The following is a 15,969-nucleotide window of genomic DNA, read 5'->3' as shown; positions in this document are numbered from 1 at the left end:
CCCTGTGCCAGTTCCCCTCGTCCTCAAACCCTTGATCGCTCAAACATAGCCCTGTCTCCATTTTAGATACTTCTGAGATTCAGAGGTTCCCGTCTGCGAGACGATAGGTGAAGTATGCAGATTCCGTACCCCAAATCTCAGTCATGTTACGTGCACTGACATAATGCAGACCACAAGATACAAGACCAAAATTAGATCATTTGGCCCAATTTCGATCATGGCTGATTTATGTACCCTTTCAACCTCATTCTCGTCTGCCCCATAACCTTTGACACACTTACTAATCAGGAACCTATTAACATCCGCTTTAAATATACCCAGTTATGGCCTCCATAGCCATCCGTGGCAACGTATTCCAGATTTGCCATCCTCTGGCTAAAGAAATTAATCATTTCTGTTGTAAAGGAACATCCTTCTATTTTGAGGCTGTGTACTCTGGTCATATAGTCCACCACTAAAAGAAACATCCTCTTCACATCCAATCTATCTAGGCCTTTCAACAATATCCGCCCGCATTCTTCTATCCTCCAGCGAATACAAACCCAGACCCATCAAACACTCCTCATACTGTAATCCATTTAGTTCCGCGTACCTCCACTGGAGCCCCTCCATTGCCAGTACATCTTAGATATGTGGTGAGATTTGAGTGCCAATGTAAATCACCTCTTGCTGTCAAGGATTAAAGGGCAAGTGAAGGAATTGATGGGGGGGGCACAGTAACGATGCACTGATCCCTCTCCAGTGAAGAATCCAGAGCAATTTTAAGATGGAGCCACTGCTGGAGGGCGTTTCTCCGCACTGAAATCAGAAGTGCTTCTGCCAGATACACCACAGAGGTTGGGAAATTGCAAATCTGGGAATTTTGGCTCAGTGTGATAACGGGGTTGACGAGACCCTTTCATTCAGTAACTCATGGTGAGGCTTGAGGGAGGCAATGGTGTACCCAGGGTTCTGAAAGCACAACAGCAAGATGCCCGGAGCTTGACAAATCCAGCCCCTACCTTTTGAAGCAGGGAGTGAACCAGAGAGAAGAATAGAAGGGAGGTTCAGTGAATACATCCACCTTCCCACATCTCACCTGATCTGGGAGGAACGGCAAACCTTTCCACTCCAATTACAAAATCAACTTACACAAAGCAAAATCTTTATTTTATATAATTATATATTTATATATACTTATCTATATACTGTATGTGTGTAGAATATTTTTAACAATAACAAAATAAACTTTCCTTCACTTCACTTTGACATCGGAGACTGGTGCCTCCTCCCTCGATGTCCAACTCTCTCTGGTGACACTTCGGAGACCACCTCGGTGCCTATATCTTTGGGGGTGTGGGCTGTCTTTGAATGAGACAGTGGACACTGGAATTGGTGCAGGGAAGCAGCCAGTGCCTCGGTGGAGTGTCTGTGTGTAGCTTGTGTGCTAGCCGTCAGCTTCATGTGTAGATGACAAGAGGAAGCTGTGTACTCAGAGGGCAGCAGCCACTCCTCACCTTCCGCTTGGGGTTATCCATCCTCACGGGGAGCCCGGAGCAGAGAGCTCTCCTTGCTCCTATCTAGCTGAACAACTCCCCTCTCCCCCATCACACCGCATCCAAAACTGAGCCCAGGCTGCTCGACTCAGAGGCTGCATGACAGAAACTGGATCTCTTTGCTCCTGTCTATTTCCCACGGGTACCCGACTCTCTTCCCATCCCAATCCTTCGGATGGCACTGAGGCCAGATGTACCAGTTTAAACTGGTAAAGGAGGAGGAAGGGGGAGAATGAGAGCGGGGAGTAAGACAGAGGGGGTGGGAGGAATGGAAGCTGGGACAGTCCACCTGCTCCCTCACCTTGAGGACACACAATTCCTACAGGGAATTCTGATCCAGACGCCTCGGAGGTAGAGTAAGGGGCAGTGCAGGTGGGTCGTGGAGGAAGGGGGCGACAGTCACTGGGAAGTGGGCGGCACTGGGAGAGGGATGGGGTGCAGATAGAGATCCTCAAGTGTGGCTCCCTCACGCAGCAACAGGTCCAAGTACCACTCGAGGAGGGTAGGGAGTGCCTTACACCGCAGCCCCTGCTCCCCTGTAGGGTCTGATAGTTATGGGTCAATCCCTGACCCCCGAGGCTCAATTGCCTACCTGCAGTCGTCATGGGATTCCTATCCTCACCCCACATATCTAGCCCCTCCATGAGCAAGCAGAGGGGATAGGCAGCAGCAAATCCCAAAACCCTGGCCACCCAGAGAGGAGGGGGAGATAGGTGAGCAGGCTCCACTGTCCACAGGTTCACCTCCAGGCCACACACAGGCCCAACCTAGAAACCCACTAGTCACTGAGTCCAAACCCAGAACCTTCCTTAACCCTCCATAGGGTCAACCCTGACATCCCGCTGGGATTAACCAAAGGCACCGTGCGATGTGAGATATCAAGTCTTGATTTAACCATCGCCACCCTATAGGATTAAGCCTAAAAATCCCTGTGCGATTAACACCGGCACCACATGGACTCAATACTCACAATAATTTTAAACATGCTCCCTGCTGCAAGGATGGAAGGACACCAGCTCTGGGGCTGAGATGGGCGGGTCCTGCCCATCTCCCGTCTCCCATAACAACAGGGCACGGCCTCTGGACACTGTGGCTGTCATGCTGGGGAAACTGGAGGTGAACTGGGAGCTTGCCACCACCAACAGGGCAACTCCAGCCCCCAAACCCCAGCCCATCTTTGGCAAGGAACAGATGGGGGGGGGGAGAAGGTTACTGAAGCTGTGGGGATGGGATGGGGGGTGGGCAAAGGTGTGAAAGGAACAGTCATGTGACCAGAGGGAGTTTCCAACTATGAAGGTTATACCCATCGACAAAGGTAGCAGACCTTGGGGAGGGTGCGATTTTGGTGTTTGAAATAACGAAAGGGCTTGGAAAAAATAGATATATAGAAAGTCGGCAGGGGAGAGGATGTGGGGAAGGGGGAGGAGGAGCAGACTCGGTGGCCTAATTCTACTCCTATGTCTTTATACGGGAGAAGAAGGGGAGAGAGGGAGAAGACAGTGAGTAGAGAGGTGGTAAAGAGGGTAGAAGGGGGGGGGAGGAGAGAGAGGGGTGAGAGAGGAGAGAGGTGGAAGGCGTAGAGGATAGAGGGAAGAAAATAGGAAGAGAGGAGAGAGAGGGAGGAGGGAAGGGGGGTGGGAAGAGAGGGAGAGAAGGGGAGGGGGAAAGGGAGCACCAGGGGAATGTCACAACTCTGCTGCTCCTAAAGGTCAGAGTGAGGAGAAATAAATTTTAAAAAAGTCAGATTGTTCTCGAACGTCAACAAACTGAACCATGCGGGCATAAATCTGTCAGAGTTAAAGGACCTACGTGTGAGCTCTTTTGCATTGGAGTCTTGCTCCTGACTCCAATCAGCAGCACATCAGAATAGTGGAGGCTCTGGGCTACTCCTGATCGAACCCACTTGTGAACAGGATGGAGCCGGTGGGAAGAGGAGGTTACAGGCAGAGAAGAAGAGTTTATGCAGGAAGAGGAGCACGAGGACAGGAGCAAGAAGCTGAGGCAGAAGAAAGGAATGAGGATGAAGCAGGAAGGGCAGAGGACAAAGGAAAAACAAAGGAAATGTAGATGTACAGAGAGGGAGAGAGGCAGAGAGAAAGACAGAGTAGTGGGGAGACATGGAGGAAAGGGGGACGGGAAGAGAGAGAAAGGTGGGGGGAGGTAGGGAGGAAGAGGGAGGGAAGGAGAGGGTGTTAAGCAGAATGCAAGAGCATCGTTGGGTGACGGGGCACACCCATGGATGCCAGACACATCACTGGGTGATAGGGACACACCCACGGGTGTCAGACACATCAATGGATGACAGAGACAACACAGCAGTACGGTGACAGGCTCACCAGTGGGTGACAAACATATCGATGCATATCAGAGACACACTCATGGGTGATGACAACACACTGCCAACATACAAAACACTGGCTAATTTATGACAGGGCGGACTGCGCAAAGAGCTTTGCACGCCCTTTCCCCTCCCCACTCTCAACCCCGCGCCTCCCATGTCGTGTCCCAGCAGGCTGTCAGTCCCCCAGAACAGATACGAGACCCACACTCACTTCCGAGACATGCCGAAGGCTGAAATCCAAACATCTGAAAACAATAACCGTGTGCTCAAAACCTGCAGAGCTGAAGGAGAGAGGGGAGCGAGGCAGCCGGAGACAGAGGGCAGCTGACACCTCTCTCCGTGCGACCCCGGCTCCCTGCTCTCCCATCCCCATGCCAGCCCTCGACAGCTGCTAAAACATGGAAGAGCCGCCCCACTCGACCAGGTACTGGACCTTATTGTCGAGAGTCAGCCGACGGGCGAGGATCCGCACTGTCTCGCCCCGCGCCAGTCTGCCCATTGCTCCGAAGTAGCTGTTGACCGAGGAGCAGAAGTAGGAGAGGGGCAGGTCCTCGTCACTTGAGTCGCATTGGGAGCGGCTGTCTGCCATGCTGTCCAAGCACCCCTCCTCGTCCTCCTCCTCTCCCTCCTCCCCTGCTTCCTCTTCATCATCCGCCTCTGCCTCCTCCTCCTCTTCCTCAGGAGGGTCAGTGCCTTCCTCACCATCTGATAGCCGGGCCCCGCCTCCAGCTGCTCGGGTCTGGCAGCCTGCAGTGTCACTGTGGAAGAGCGAGGGTGTGGGGGTGAGAATGAAGCAGCACTGAAGAGAGGGGTCACTGCACAACAGCAGTCTTTGTACTGAGGGGCACAGTCCCTTCTCCCTCTGTGTATGTGTGTGGAGGGGGGGTGAGAAAGCAAAATTCCCCACCCTGTGCATGTGGGGAGGGAGTTACAGTCCCATCCCTCTTTGTATGTGGGTGATACAATCCCATCTATCTCTGTATGTGTATGGTGAGGGTTTCAGTTCCACCTCATGTGTTACAGGAGTACAGACCCTCCACTTGTGTGTGTGTGTGTGTGTGTGTGTGTGTGTGTGTGTGTGTGTGTGTGTGTGTGTGTGTGTGTGTGTGTGTGTGTGTGTGTGTATGTGTGTGTGGTAGGGTTGGAGTTATAGTCCCCTCCCTCTTAGTGTGTGTGGACCTCCCATCCAATTCCACTTTACCAGAGAACCCATCAGACTGGGCAGGACGTGTAGAGAGGTGTAATATCATATAGCCTATGTAAACACATGTGTCTTATATTTAATGTACAGGATTGTTATAACTGTCTAACCATATCTTACATAATGCACAAGATTATTATTGTTGTTGTACTGGGTGATTTCAACTTCCCTAATATAGACTCGGACTTCCTTCGTGCAAGAGGTTTAGTTGGGGAAGCTTTTGTTAAGTGCATCCAGGAAGGTTTCCTACATCATTATGCAGATAGACCAACAAGAGGAGGACTGTATTGGATCTGGTGTTGGATAATGAACCCGGCTAGGTGATATCAGTGAGTGAACAGTGATCACAGTTCCTTAAGTTTTAAGACAGCTGTAGATAAGGATAAGTATGGAAATTGAAGAAGGGTATTAAATTGGAGCAAGACAAATTATGGGACTAGGGAGAATTAATTAGGAACTGTTTTTGGGCAAGTCCACATTTGACATGTGGAGGGTGTTTAAGGACCAACTGAACAGAGTTCAGGACTGAAATGTTCTGGTCAGAAGGAAGGACAAAGGTGGCAAGATAAGGGAACCTTGGATGTCAATGGAGGTGATGCATTTAGTCATTAAAGAAAAGAAAACATAACATATGTTTAGGAAGGTAAGATCAAACAGAACCATCGAAAGTTATTAAGAAGCCAGAAAAGAACTCAAGAAGGGTACTAGAGAAGTAGGGGGCCTTTAAAGTCCATGGCAAATAGAATTAACGAGAATCCCAAGGCATTCTACACATATATCAAGAGCAAGAAGATAACTAGGGAGTGGGTAGGACCACTACAGGATAAAGGAGGTGAAAGATGTAGATGAGGTCCTAAATGAGTACCTTTCATTGGTATTTACCAACAAGGATATGGAGGATAGGGAGATCAGTGTGGAACATGCTAATTTGCTGAGGCATTGAGATAATTAAGAAGGTAATGTTGGTTCTCCTGAAGAAGCATTAAGGTGGATAAGTCCCCAGGGCAAATGGAATCTACTCCATGTTATTGTGAGAGGAAAGAAACGAGATTGCTGGGGACTTGGCCAATATCTTTGTGTTCACTCCAGCCACAGGTGAGGTCCCAGAGGACTGGTGAGCAACTAATGCTGTTTCATTATTCAAAGAAGAGAAATAGGAATAACCGTGGAAACTATAGACTGGTGAGTCTCATGTGAGAAATGGCATCGAGTTTAACCAGGCCAAATGTGAAGTACTGCACTTTAGGAGATTAAATGTAAAGAAACAGTATGCTGGTAATGACAAGATTCTTAACAATATTGATGAGCCTAGGGACCTCGTGGTCTAAGTTCATAGCTACACTGGTTGATAGGAAAAGACCACACGACCATTACATATATTAAGCCATTTGGCCCATCGAGCCTGCTCTGCTATTTCATCATGGTTGATCCAATTTTCCTCTCAGCCCCAATCTCCTGCCTTCTCCCTGTATCCCTTCATGCCCTATCCAATTCAGAATTTATCAACGTCTGCCTCAAAATATACATAAAGACAGCTTCCACAGCTACATGCGGCAACAAATTCCACAGATTAACCTCCCTCTGGCTAAAGAAATTTCTCCTCATCTCCGTTCTAAAAGGACAGCCCTGAGGCTGTGACCTATGGCCTTGGACTCTCCCATCATAGGAAATGTCCTCTCCACTTCCACTCTGCCAAGGCCTTTCACCATTCGATAGATTTCAATAAGGTCACCCCTCATTCTTCAGAATTCTAGTGAATACTGGCCCAGAGCCACCAGATGCTCTTCATAGTACAAGCCATTCAATCCTGGAATCATTTTTGTGATCCTCCTTTGAACACGATCCACTTTCAGCTCATTCTTTCTCAGATAAGGGGCCCAAAACTGTTCACAGTACTCCAAGTGTGGTCTCACCAGTGCTTTATAAAGTTTCAATATTACATCCTTGCTTTTATACTCTAGTCCTCTTGAAATGAATGCTGACATCGCATTTGTCTTCCTCACCACGGACTCAACCTGCAAATTAACCTTTAGGGAATACTGCACAAGGACTCCGAAGTCCCCTTGCGTCTCAGTTTTTTGTGTTTTCTCTCCGTTCAGAAAATAGTCAACCCTATTATTTCTTCTACCAAAGTGCATGACCACACACGTATTCCATCTGTCATTTCTTTGTCCATTCTCCTAAGTTATCTGAGTCCTTCTGTAGCCTCTCCAGTTCCTCAAAACTACTGGCCCCTCCAGCTATTTTCATATTGTCTGCAATCTTTGCAACAAATTCTATCATCCAAATCATTGACATATAATGTAAAAAGATTCGGTCCCTCAATTCATTGTTTAAATTTAGATGTTGGCTATTATTAATTTTTATTATACGAGAAGATATTTTACCTTTTTTTCTCCTTAATAAACAGCTTCGGTCTTGGTAGGGGTAAGTTTTTTTTGTAATAAATTAGTATATTTCAATATAACTTTGACTAACCTACATGAATACGGGGCAATGAGATTGTTAGTATGAATAGATATAACGTAATTGGTAGTTGTTTTTTCCGACCTTTATATACACTTCCTTGTACTCTGTATTCTTTTATGTAGAAACTAATAAAAATATTGAAAGAGAAGAGAAAAGATTCGGTCCCAACACAGATCCCTGTGGAACACCACAAGTCACCAGCAGCCAGTCAGAAAAGACTCCCTTTACTTCCACTCTTTGCCTCCTGCCTATCAGCCACTGCTTTATCCATGCTAGAATCTTTCCTGTAATACCATGGCTCGTGGCTTGTTAAGCAGCCTCATGTGTGGCATCTTGTCAAAGGCCTTCTGAATATCCAAGCACACAACATTAACCCATTCTCCTTTGTCTATTCTGATTGCTGCTTTTATAAAGAATTCCAATAGATTTGTCAGGCATGATTTTCCCTTGAAGAAACCATGCTGACTATTGACTCCAACATCTTCCCAACTACTGTTGGCAGACTAACTGGCCTATAGTTTCCTTTCTTCTGCCTCTCCCCCTTCTTGAAGGTGGAGTGACATTTGCAATTTTCCAGTCTTCGGGAACCATCCCCGAATCTTGAGATTCTTGAAAGATCATTACTCATGCCTCCACGATCTCTTCCACCACCTCTTTCACAACTCTGGGTGTGCACCATCTGGTCCAGGTCATTTATTTACCTTCAGACCTTTCAGTTTCCCAAGAACCTTGTCTCTAGTTATGGTAACTTCACACTCTTCATGCCCCTGACACCTGGAACTTCCAACATACTGCAACAGACTGATGTAAAACACTCAATTCATTTTGTCCGCTATTTCACTGTTGCCCATTGCTATTTCTCCTGCATCATTTTCCAGTGGTCTGTTATCCACTCTCACCCTTCTTTCACATTTTAAGTATCTGAAGAAAATTCTGGTATCCTCCTTAATATTATTGGCTACCTTACTTTTGTATTCCATCTTTACCTTCTTAATGACTTTTTTAGTTGCCTTCCATTGGTTTTTAAAAGGACGGTAAAGGCATATAACATTCTCAACTTTATTCGTTGAGGAATTGAGTGCAAGTGTCAGGAAGTTATATTACAGCTTTATAAAACTTTATTTAGGCTGCATCTAGAGTACCGCGTTCATTTCTTGTTGCCCCGTCACAGGAGGATGTGGTGGCTTTGGAGAGGGTGTAGAAGAGATTCTACAGGATGTTGCCTGAATGAGAGTGTGTGGTGTGTGGTATAGGGGGAGGCTGGACAAATCTGGGTTGTTTTCTCTGGAGCGGCAGAAGCTGAGGAAGATCATCATTTCTCCTAGGATTGAAATGTCTAATAGCAGAGGGCATGCATTTAGGATGAGAGGGCAAGTTCAAAGGAGAGGTATGGGGCAAGTTTGTCATTTGGAGAGAGAAGTAGGTGTCTGTAATGTGTTTCCAGGGCGGTTGAGAGAAATTGATAGAGGTGGTTAAAAGACTCTAAGGTAAACAGAGGAATGTGCAGCAAGTGGATGGATATGGACATTGTGTAGGTAGAGAGATTAATTTAGTTGGGCATTTAAACAGTCTGGCACAACACCATGAGCAGGAGTGCCTGTTCCTGTGCTGAACAGTTCTCTGTTCTATGTTTCTATGACACACACACTATTTTATACAGCAGTATGAAACTCAGCAATATAGAGATACAACATAGCAACAGGCCCTTCAGCCCACTGAGTTCATGCTGACCACCAACCATGCATTTACACTGTTCCTATTCTATTTTCCCCACATTCCCATCAACTGCCCCCAGATTCCACCACCCACCTACACACTATGGGCAATTAGCCCACTGACCCGCCCATTGTTGGGATGTGCGAGAGAGCTGGAGAAACCTACGCGGTCACAGGGAAAACACGCAAACTCCACAGACAGACAGCGCCGGAGGTCGGGATCAAACCTGGGTGCCTGGATGCTGTGAAGCAGGGAGACGAGATGAGTTTAAGGGCACTGTAGAAAATGGGATCCTGGTGAGCTTACAAACAGGGCCTTGCTGATATCAACCTTTGGGATTTCCAATTAATCAGGAATTACAACTGCAGCACACTGTATGCCACCATAGGTGTCCAAGCACTCTATCCCATACCCTAGTGCGTATATGTTATATATTGTATGGCAGCATCAGACCTCAGGGATATACAATATGGTACATCAGAGTCCCTACTGTGTACCTAATAAATGTGGCAGCATTTTACCTCAGAAATACCATAGAATATATAAAAATGATATATTATGGCTAATACTAAGGGACACAACTTTAAAGCGTTGGGAGGGAAGTATAGGGAGAGGGATGCCAGACACCTTTTATTTTTTAAAACACAAAAAGTAGTGAGTGAGTGAAATGTGCTACCGGGGGTGGTGATAAGACAGATATATTAGGAACATTTAAAACACTTTTCCAGAGGCACATCAGTGAAAGGAAAATAGGGGCCTATGTCGAAGGGAAATGTTAGATTGATCTTGGAGCAGGTTGAAGAGTCGGTACATTGTGGGTGGAAAGGCTAGTACAGTGTTGTACTGTGCTCTAAAAGAGAGTTATACCCTACAGCATGATGTGGTGCAGGAAATACACATCTCTGTATCAGCTGTACTTGGTCAGCAAAGACTGTCTGCATAACCCACCCCTGCACCATGGTGTTACGTGGGAAGTATAGCAATGTTGTAACCTAATGACTTCCTGGTTATTATACCACAGCACTGTGACATCCTTTGGCACTGTCATAGGTATCTTGGAATTCAAAACCAGTGAGGGGAGAGGAAGGGAATCAGTGACGGAGGAGTGGGAGTAAACAGTGATGTACAAAGGAGTATCAGGAAGGGAGGAGGGAAACACTTACCCATATTCCAAAGAAGAGGACGATGATGATTCCAGACTGCGGACAGCGTTAGATGACGGTTGGATGGAGGCGAACATCATCTTGGGAGGCGTTCTGCTGAGAAGGGAAATGGCTGAAACATTTGTCCATGACAGCACACGCACACCCTGCACTCACTGGCTTACAGTATCGTCTGCTGGATGTGAGCTCTGGTCTGTATTTCAGTAACTGGACATCACTGGGAGGCTTGCTTTTTATTTCCCATTACAGGCCATCAGAAGGTGGCGGTGAGACGCCTCCTGAAGCAGATATTCAACAGTGTGAGACCCAGTGATGGAGCAAGACTGCCACGGAGGGAGGTGGGGGAGGGGACGGATGGGGGGGGCACAGGTGGATGAGGGGCGAGCGGACTGGGGGGGAGAGAGAGAGGGGCGAAGGGCCGGAAGGGGTGGGGGGGGGAGAAAGGGGCGTGTATGTTACAGAATGAGTATGCCCCTCTCCCTGCACCTCTATCAACACGGTCAGCAGTCCACTGAGAAGGCCAAGCACCGGCTGGCTCCCACCCACCTGTCCCTGGAGTGGTTCCTACCTCTCGATGTTTTCCCAGACGGGGCATGCACTGACGCTGCCTCTGCTGCCTCGGTAGGCCTGGTTTTGGCTGGAGGGGTTCACCACCACATTCTGCAGGCACAAAGACACCAACCATCAACTCCCCACACAGAGCCCAGCCCTTACCGAGGACCTGCCAGTCCCCATGATGCAAAAACCTATCCATCCAGGATTGAACACATCCTGCTGGAGAGCCCAGGTGTGAGGGCAGTCTAGGCCTCGCCTACTCCCAGGGCCACCCTCCCACCCAGTGCAGCAGGATGTCAACTACTGCTGTCCTCGGCAGTAAACAGCGCCCGTCACCTGCTCCACAGAATGGAACCAGCAACAATCTCCCCACAGACCACAGAGGGCTGGAGATCCCCACGGCTAAGACTTTCTGGGACAGGATGGAGGGATGTGCAGGAAGGAGCTGGAAATGGTCATCAAGTGTGAATCAGACTAAACAGATCGTCATAGATAATGCAATATCATTCCTAATATTCTGATTTCTATATATACACACACATATCCACATTTACACTCACCACACACACACATGCACTGATCCACATTTATACCACACTCTTCTCATACTCATCCAAACTCTCACACTCACTGTACACATACAGAAGCAACCTCACTCACACCACACACAATGCATTCATACGCACATCGCCCACTCTCTCAGCATTGTATATACGTCCAGGTTCTGAAACACTAAGGATTTCACACACACACACACACACTTTCTCCACAAACTTGTATATACAGACTGTCCCACACATGCAGCTTCCCTGCAGACAGAGTCTCTGACACATGTACCAAGATACAGTGAAAAGTTTTTGTTTGAGTTTCAGGCAGACTACACCATAAATAAGCACGCAGCGGTTAGAGTTACAGCTCGGAGCGTCCCGGAGTTCGTGGTTCAATTCCAGCGCTGCTCTGTACATCCTCTTCATGGAATGCCAATTGTACTGTTGCAGTTCCAGACAACGTGTAGGCAAACAATATGACCTGCAGGGGTCACGTTGAGGGAGACTGGAAGATCGAAAGGTCAATCTTTATATCTTAAGCAACACACGCAAAACGCTGGCGGAACTCTGCAGGTCAGGCAGCATCTACGGAATTGAATAAATAATCACCATTTTGGGCTGAGGCCTTTTTCAGGACTGGCAAGGAAAGAAGAGGACAGCTAAATAAAATGATGGGGGAGGGAATGAGGACAGTCAGATGATAGGTGATGCCAGGTGGATAGGAAAGGTATTGTTATCATCATACTTGCTCAAACACACACAGAACCTCTCTCTCTCTCACGCACACCACACAGTCTCTTTCTCTCAATCACACGCTCTCTCATAGTCTCTCTCTCTCACACATGTACATGTGCAGTCTCACACTTACCACCTTTCACAAATAGGCACACGTAAACAAGTACATACACACACTGCCTTCCTCTCTCTTACACACACAATCACACAGAGCCCTCTCCCCTCTCTCTCTCCCACACACACAGATTTCTCAGGTTCTCTTACACACAGCTCTCTCCTTCTCTCTATCATGCACATACACACAGCTCCCCGTCTCTCATACACATACACACATGCACAGCTCTCTCTCTCTCTCATACATATACACACAGAGCTCTGTGTCACACACAACCTTTAATGTATCTGTAATTTGTTGTTAGGAAGGAATAGTGAAGAGCGTGACATCATGGGACTGAAGTGAGTGGGAGATCAGTGGGGACCCCTGTCCTGGTACACAACAGTGATCTGTGGGATCAGGTTGAGCACGATAGCAAAAGCGGCTTTGTCTTACAAAGAAGGAGTGAGTTCGGACTCTGATCATCACAGAAGGATTGGTCAGACGTAGAGAAGACTGTGTGTTACAGAGAAGGAGTGAGTTCGGACTCCGATCATCACAGAAGGACTGGTCAGATGTAGAGAAGGGGAAGTAGAATTCAACGTGGAGAAGTGTGTGGCACTGCACACTGTCCTCTGAGGAGGCAGGAGAGGGAATGCTGAGTAAATGACATGGAGGGGCAGGGGGATTTCAACACAGAGTATAGAGTCACACAGCACAGAAACATCTGATCGGTGCCAAACCATTAATCTGCCTCGTCCCATCGACCTGCACCCGGACTATACCTCTCCATACCCCTACCTTCCACATCTATCCAAATTTCTCTTCAATGTTGAAATTGACCCTGCATCCACCACTTGTGCTGGAAGCTCATTCCACACTCTAATCACCCTCTGAGTGAAGTTGTTCCACCTTCTGTTCCCTTTAAACATTTCAACTTTCACCCTTAACACATGACCTCTAGTTGTAGTCTCACCCAACCTCGATGGAAAAAGCCTGCTTGCATTTACCTTATCTTTATCTCTCATAATATTGTACACCCTTATGAAGGTTCCAGGGAAAAAAGTCCTAACCTTTCCAACTTTTCCCTCTAATTCATCATGAAGTACTGACAACATCCTTGTAAATTTTCTCTGCACTATTTCAATCTTAGTTACATCTTCCCTGTAGCTAGGTGACCAAATACTCCAAATTAGGCCTCACAAACATCTTATACCATTTCAACATAACATCCCAACCCCTGAATTCAATACGTTGATTTATGAGGCCGATGTGCCAAAAGCTCTCTTTACGAACCTAACAGTAACACCCCCTTCTAGGAATTATGGATCTGTATTCCCTGACTTCTCTGTTCTACCACACTACTCAGTGCTTTACTGCTCACTATGTAAGATCTACCCTGGCTGGTTCTCTGAAAGTGTAGCACTTCACACTTGTCTGCATTAAATTCCATCTTCCATTTCTCAGCCCATTTTTGTAGCTGGTTGAGATCTGTTGCAAGTTTTGAGTCTTCCTTGTTGTCCACTACACCCCGAATCTTGGTGTCACCCATAAATTTGCTGATCCAGTTTACCACATCATCATCCAGATTGTTAATATAGATGACAAACAACAACAGACCCAGCACTGATCCTTGTGGGACATCACTATTCACAGGCCTTCAGTCAGAGGCAACCACCTACAAGCACTCTCTTAGCTTCTCCTGCAAAGCCAATGTCTAATCCAATACACTACCTCATCATGAATGCCAAACGACAGAACCTTTCTTGACCAACCTCCTGTGCAGGACCTTGTCAAACGTCTTGCTAAAGTCCATGTAGACAACTTTCACCGCCTTTTCTTCACCAATTTTTGCTCTTACTATATCTGTAGAAGTCCTTAGGATTCTCCTTCATCTTGTTTGCTGGAGCAAACTCATGCCTCCTTTTAATCCTCCTGATTTCCTCTTAAGTGTTCTCTTGCATCTCTTACACTTCTCAAGTAACTCATTTGTTCCTGCCTGTGATGCCTCGCCTTCATTTTCTTAACCAATATTTCTCAAAAACAAAGGTTCCCTAAAACTGTTATCCTTGCCAATTAATCTAACAGGAACGTACAAACTCTGCACTCTCAAAATTTCACTTCTAAAGGCCTCTCACTTACCAAGTACTCTTTGTCAAAAAACAAGCTGTTCCAATCCACACTTGCCAGACCCATTCTGATACCATCAACATTGACCCCGTTTCCCTTTCAGGAGCGTGGAGGGAAGCAGAGGGAGAACAAAGAAACTTCTCCACAGCCAGCGAATGTAGAAGGTTTGGGTCTGGCTGCCCAACAAGGCAGTGGAGGCAAAGAGTCCATCTGAGAAACTCGCCTCTCCTCCTTTGACTCTCTTCTCACTGTCTCGGTAAAGCGCCTGGCATAATCAAAGAAAGCAGGTGCTACCAGGCTCAGGACAGCTCCTCCCCGACTGTGATCAGATTCTTGAATGGTCCTCTTGTATCATAAAATGGATTCTTGATAACACTATCTACCTCGTTATGAATTTGCACTTTATCGTTTATCTGCACTGTACTTTTTTCGGTAGCTTTTGCATTTTATTCCACAATTGTTATTGTTTTATCCTGTTATACCTCAATGCACTGTGTAATGATGTGATCTGTATGAGCAGTACCCAAGACAGGCTTCTCATACTACACGTGACAATCAAAAACAAAAGCCATTAAGACACGGAATAGTCTATGGACTGACAGCTCAGGAGGGAGATGAGCCAAAATACATTTTTATCCCTCTCAACACACTGGGTTCTCATGCCAGAGTTCTGGCTTACGATTCTATTATGTGAAAGGCTCGAGGGGCTGAGTGGCCTTATCCTGTTTCTGAATATTTGTGTCTTTTTTCCACATGGATGCTCTCCAACCCCACAACTCACTCTCCCCATCCCCACCATCCACAATGCTCGGTCTCGTGTACCAGCCCCTCTCCTCACCTCCACCATCTCTTACCCTTTTCCACCTCACCTCCCTTGTAACCTCCGTAACTCCTCACCCCCCTCCCACAACCATATTGCTGGGTGTTCTATCCCGATCCCAGCCTCTCTCCTCATCTCCATCTCCCTTCCTTCCCACTTTATGTCCCAAACACCCTCGTGACCTCCACTACTCTCCCACTATCCCCACATCCCTATTGCTGGGTGTTCTATCCTGTTCCCAGCCTCTCTCATCTCACATCCACCCAATATGAGCTCTGTGCAGGACCTCGTGTCCCTGCCTCTCTCCTCAGTCCTGACCACCTCACCGCAAGTACCTGAGTGATGGCTTTTTGCAGCAGGCGTCGAGCTTTCCTCGTCTTCAGGGCGTACAGGTCCTGAGGGTCTCTCCGGCGCAAAGGTCTTCTCACCTTCGGTTTCTTTAGCCCCTCGAGTACAGACCTGGACGAGACAGGTAATGAGGTCGGAGTGTACGGGGAGGGGAGTGGAGCCGGAGAGGACGGGAGGGGGGTGAGGTCGGAGAGGACGGGAGGGGGGTGAGGTCGGAGAGGACGGGAGAGGAGAGGGGTCGGAGAGGACGGGAGAGGAGAGGGGTCGGAGAGGACGGGAGAGGAGAGGGGTCGGAGAGGACGGGAGAGGAGAGG

At 47.5% G+C, this 15,969-nt stretch overlaps 1 protein-coding gene across 6 annotated transcripts in view; it reads right to left on the bottom strand.

Moving 5' to 3' along the window:
- Positions 1–1,122: 1,122 nt before the first annotated feature.
- Positions 1,123–15,969, bottom strand: part of LOC140198107 (PHD finger protein 1-like) — a 68,530-nt gene continuing 53,683 nt past the window's right edge. For 5 of the 6 annotated variants that reach the window (XM_072259021.1, XM_072259017.1, XM_072259016.1 and 2 more), the window contains 4 exons: positions 15,643–15,766; positions 10,994–11,085; positions 10,426–10,521; positions 1,123–4,634 (listed from right to left, as the gene is read on the bottom strand). In XM_072259021.1, coding sequence (XP_072115122.1) covers positions 4,268–4,634; positions 10,426–10,521; positions 10,994–11,085; positions 15,643–15,766 — 679 coding nt within the window. In that variant the 3' untranslated portion in view covers positions 1,123–4,267. The remainder of the gene's footprint in view (positions 4,635–10,425; positions 10,522–10,993; positions 11,086–15,642; positions 15,767–15,969) is intronic. The other variant, XM_072259022.1, reaches the window with a different exon arrangement.

The sequence above is a fragment of the Mobula birostris genome, chromosome 5 (genome assembly GCF_030028105.1).
Source record: "Mobula birostris isolate sMobBir1 chromosome 5, sMobBir1.hap1, whole genome shotgun sequence".
Taxonomy (NCBI): domain Eukaryota; kingdom Metazoa; phylum Chordata; class Chondrichthyes; order Myliobatiformes; family Myliobatidae; genus Mobula; species Mobula birostris.
The sequence above is the reverse complement of the archived record's forward strand: the minus strand, read 5'-3'. Positions and strand labels throughout refer to the sequence as shown.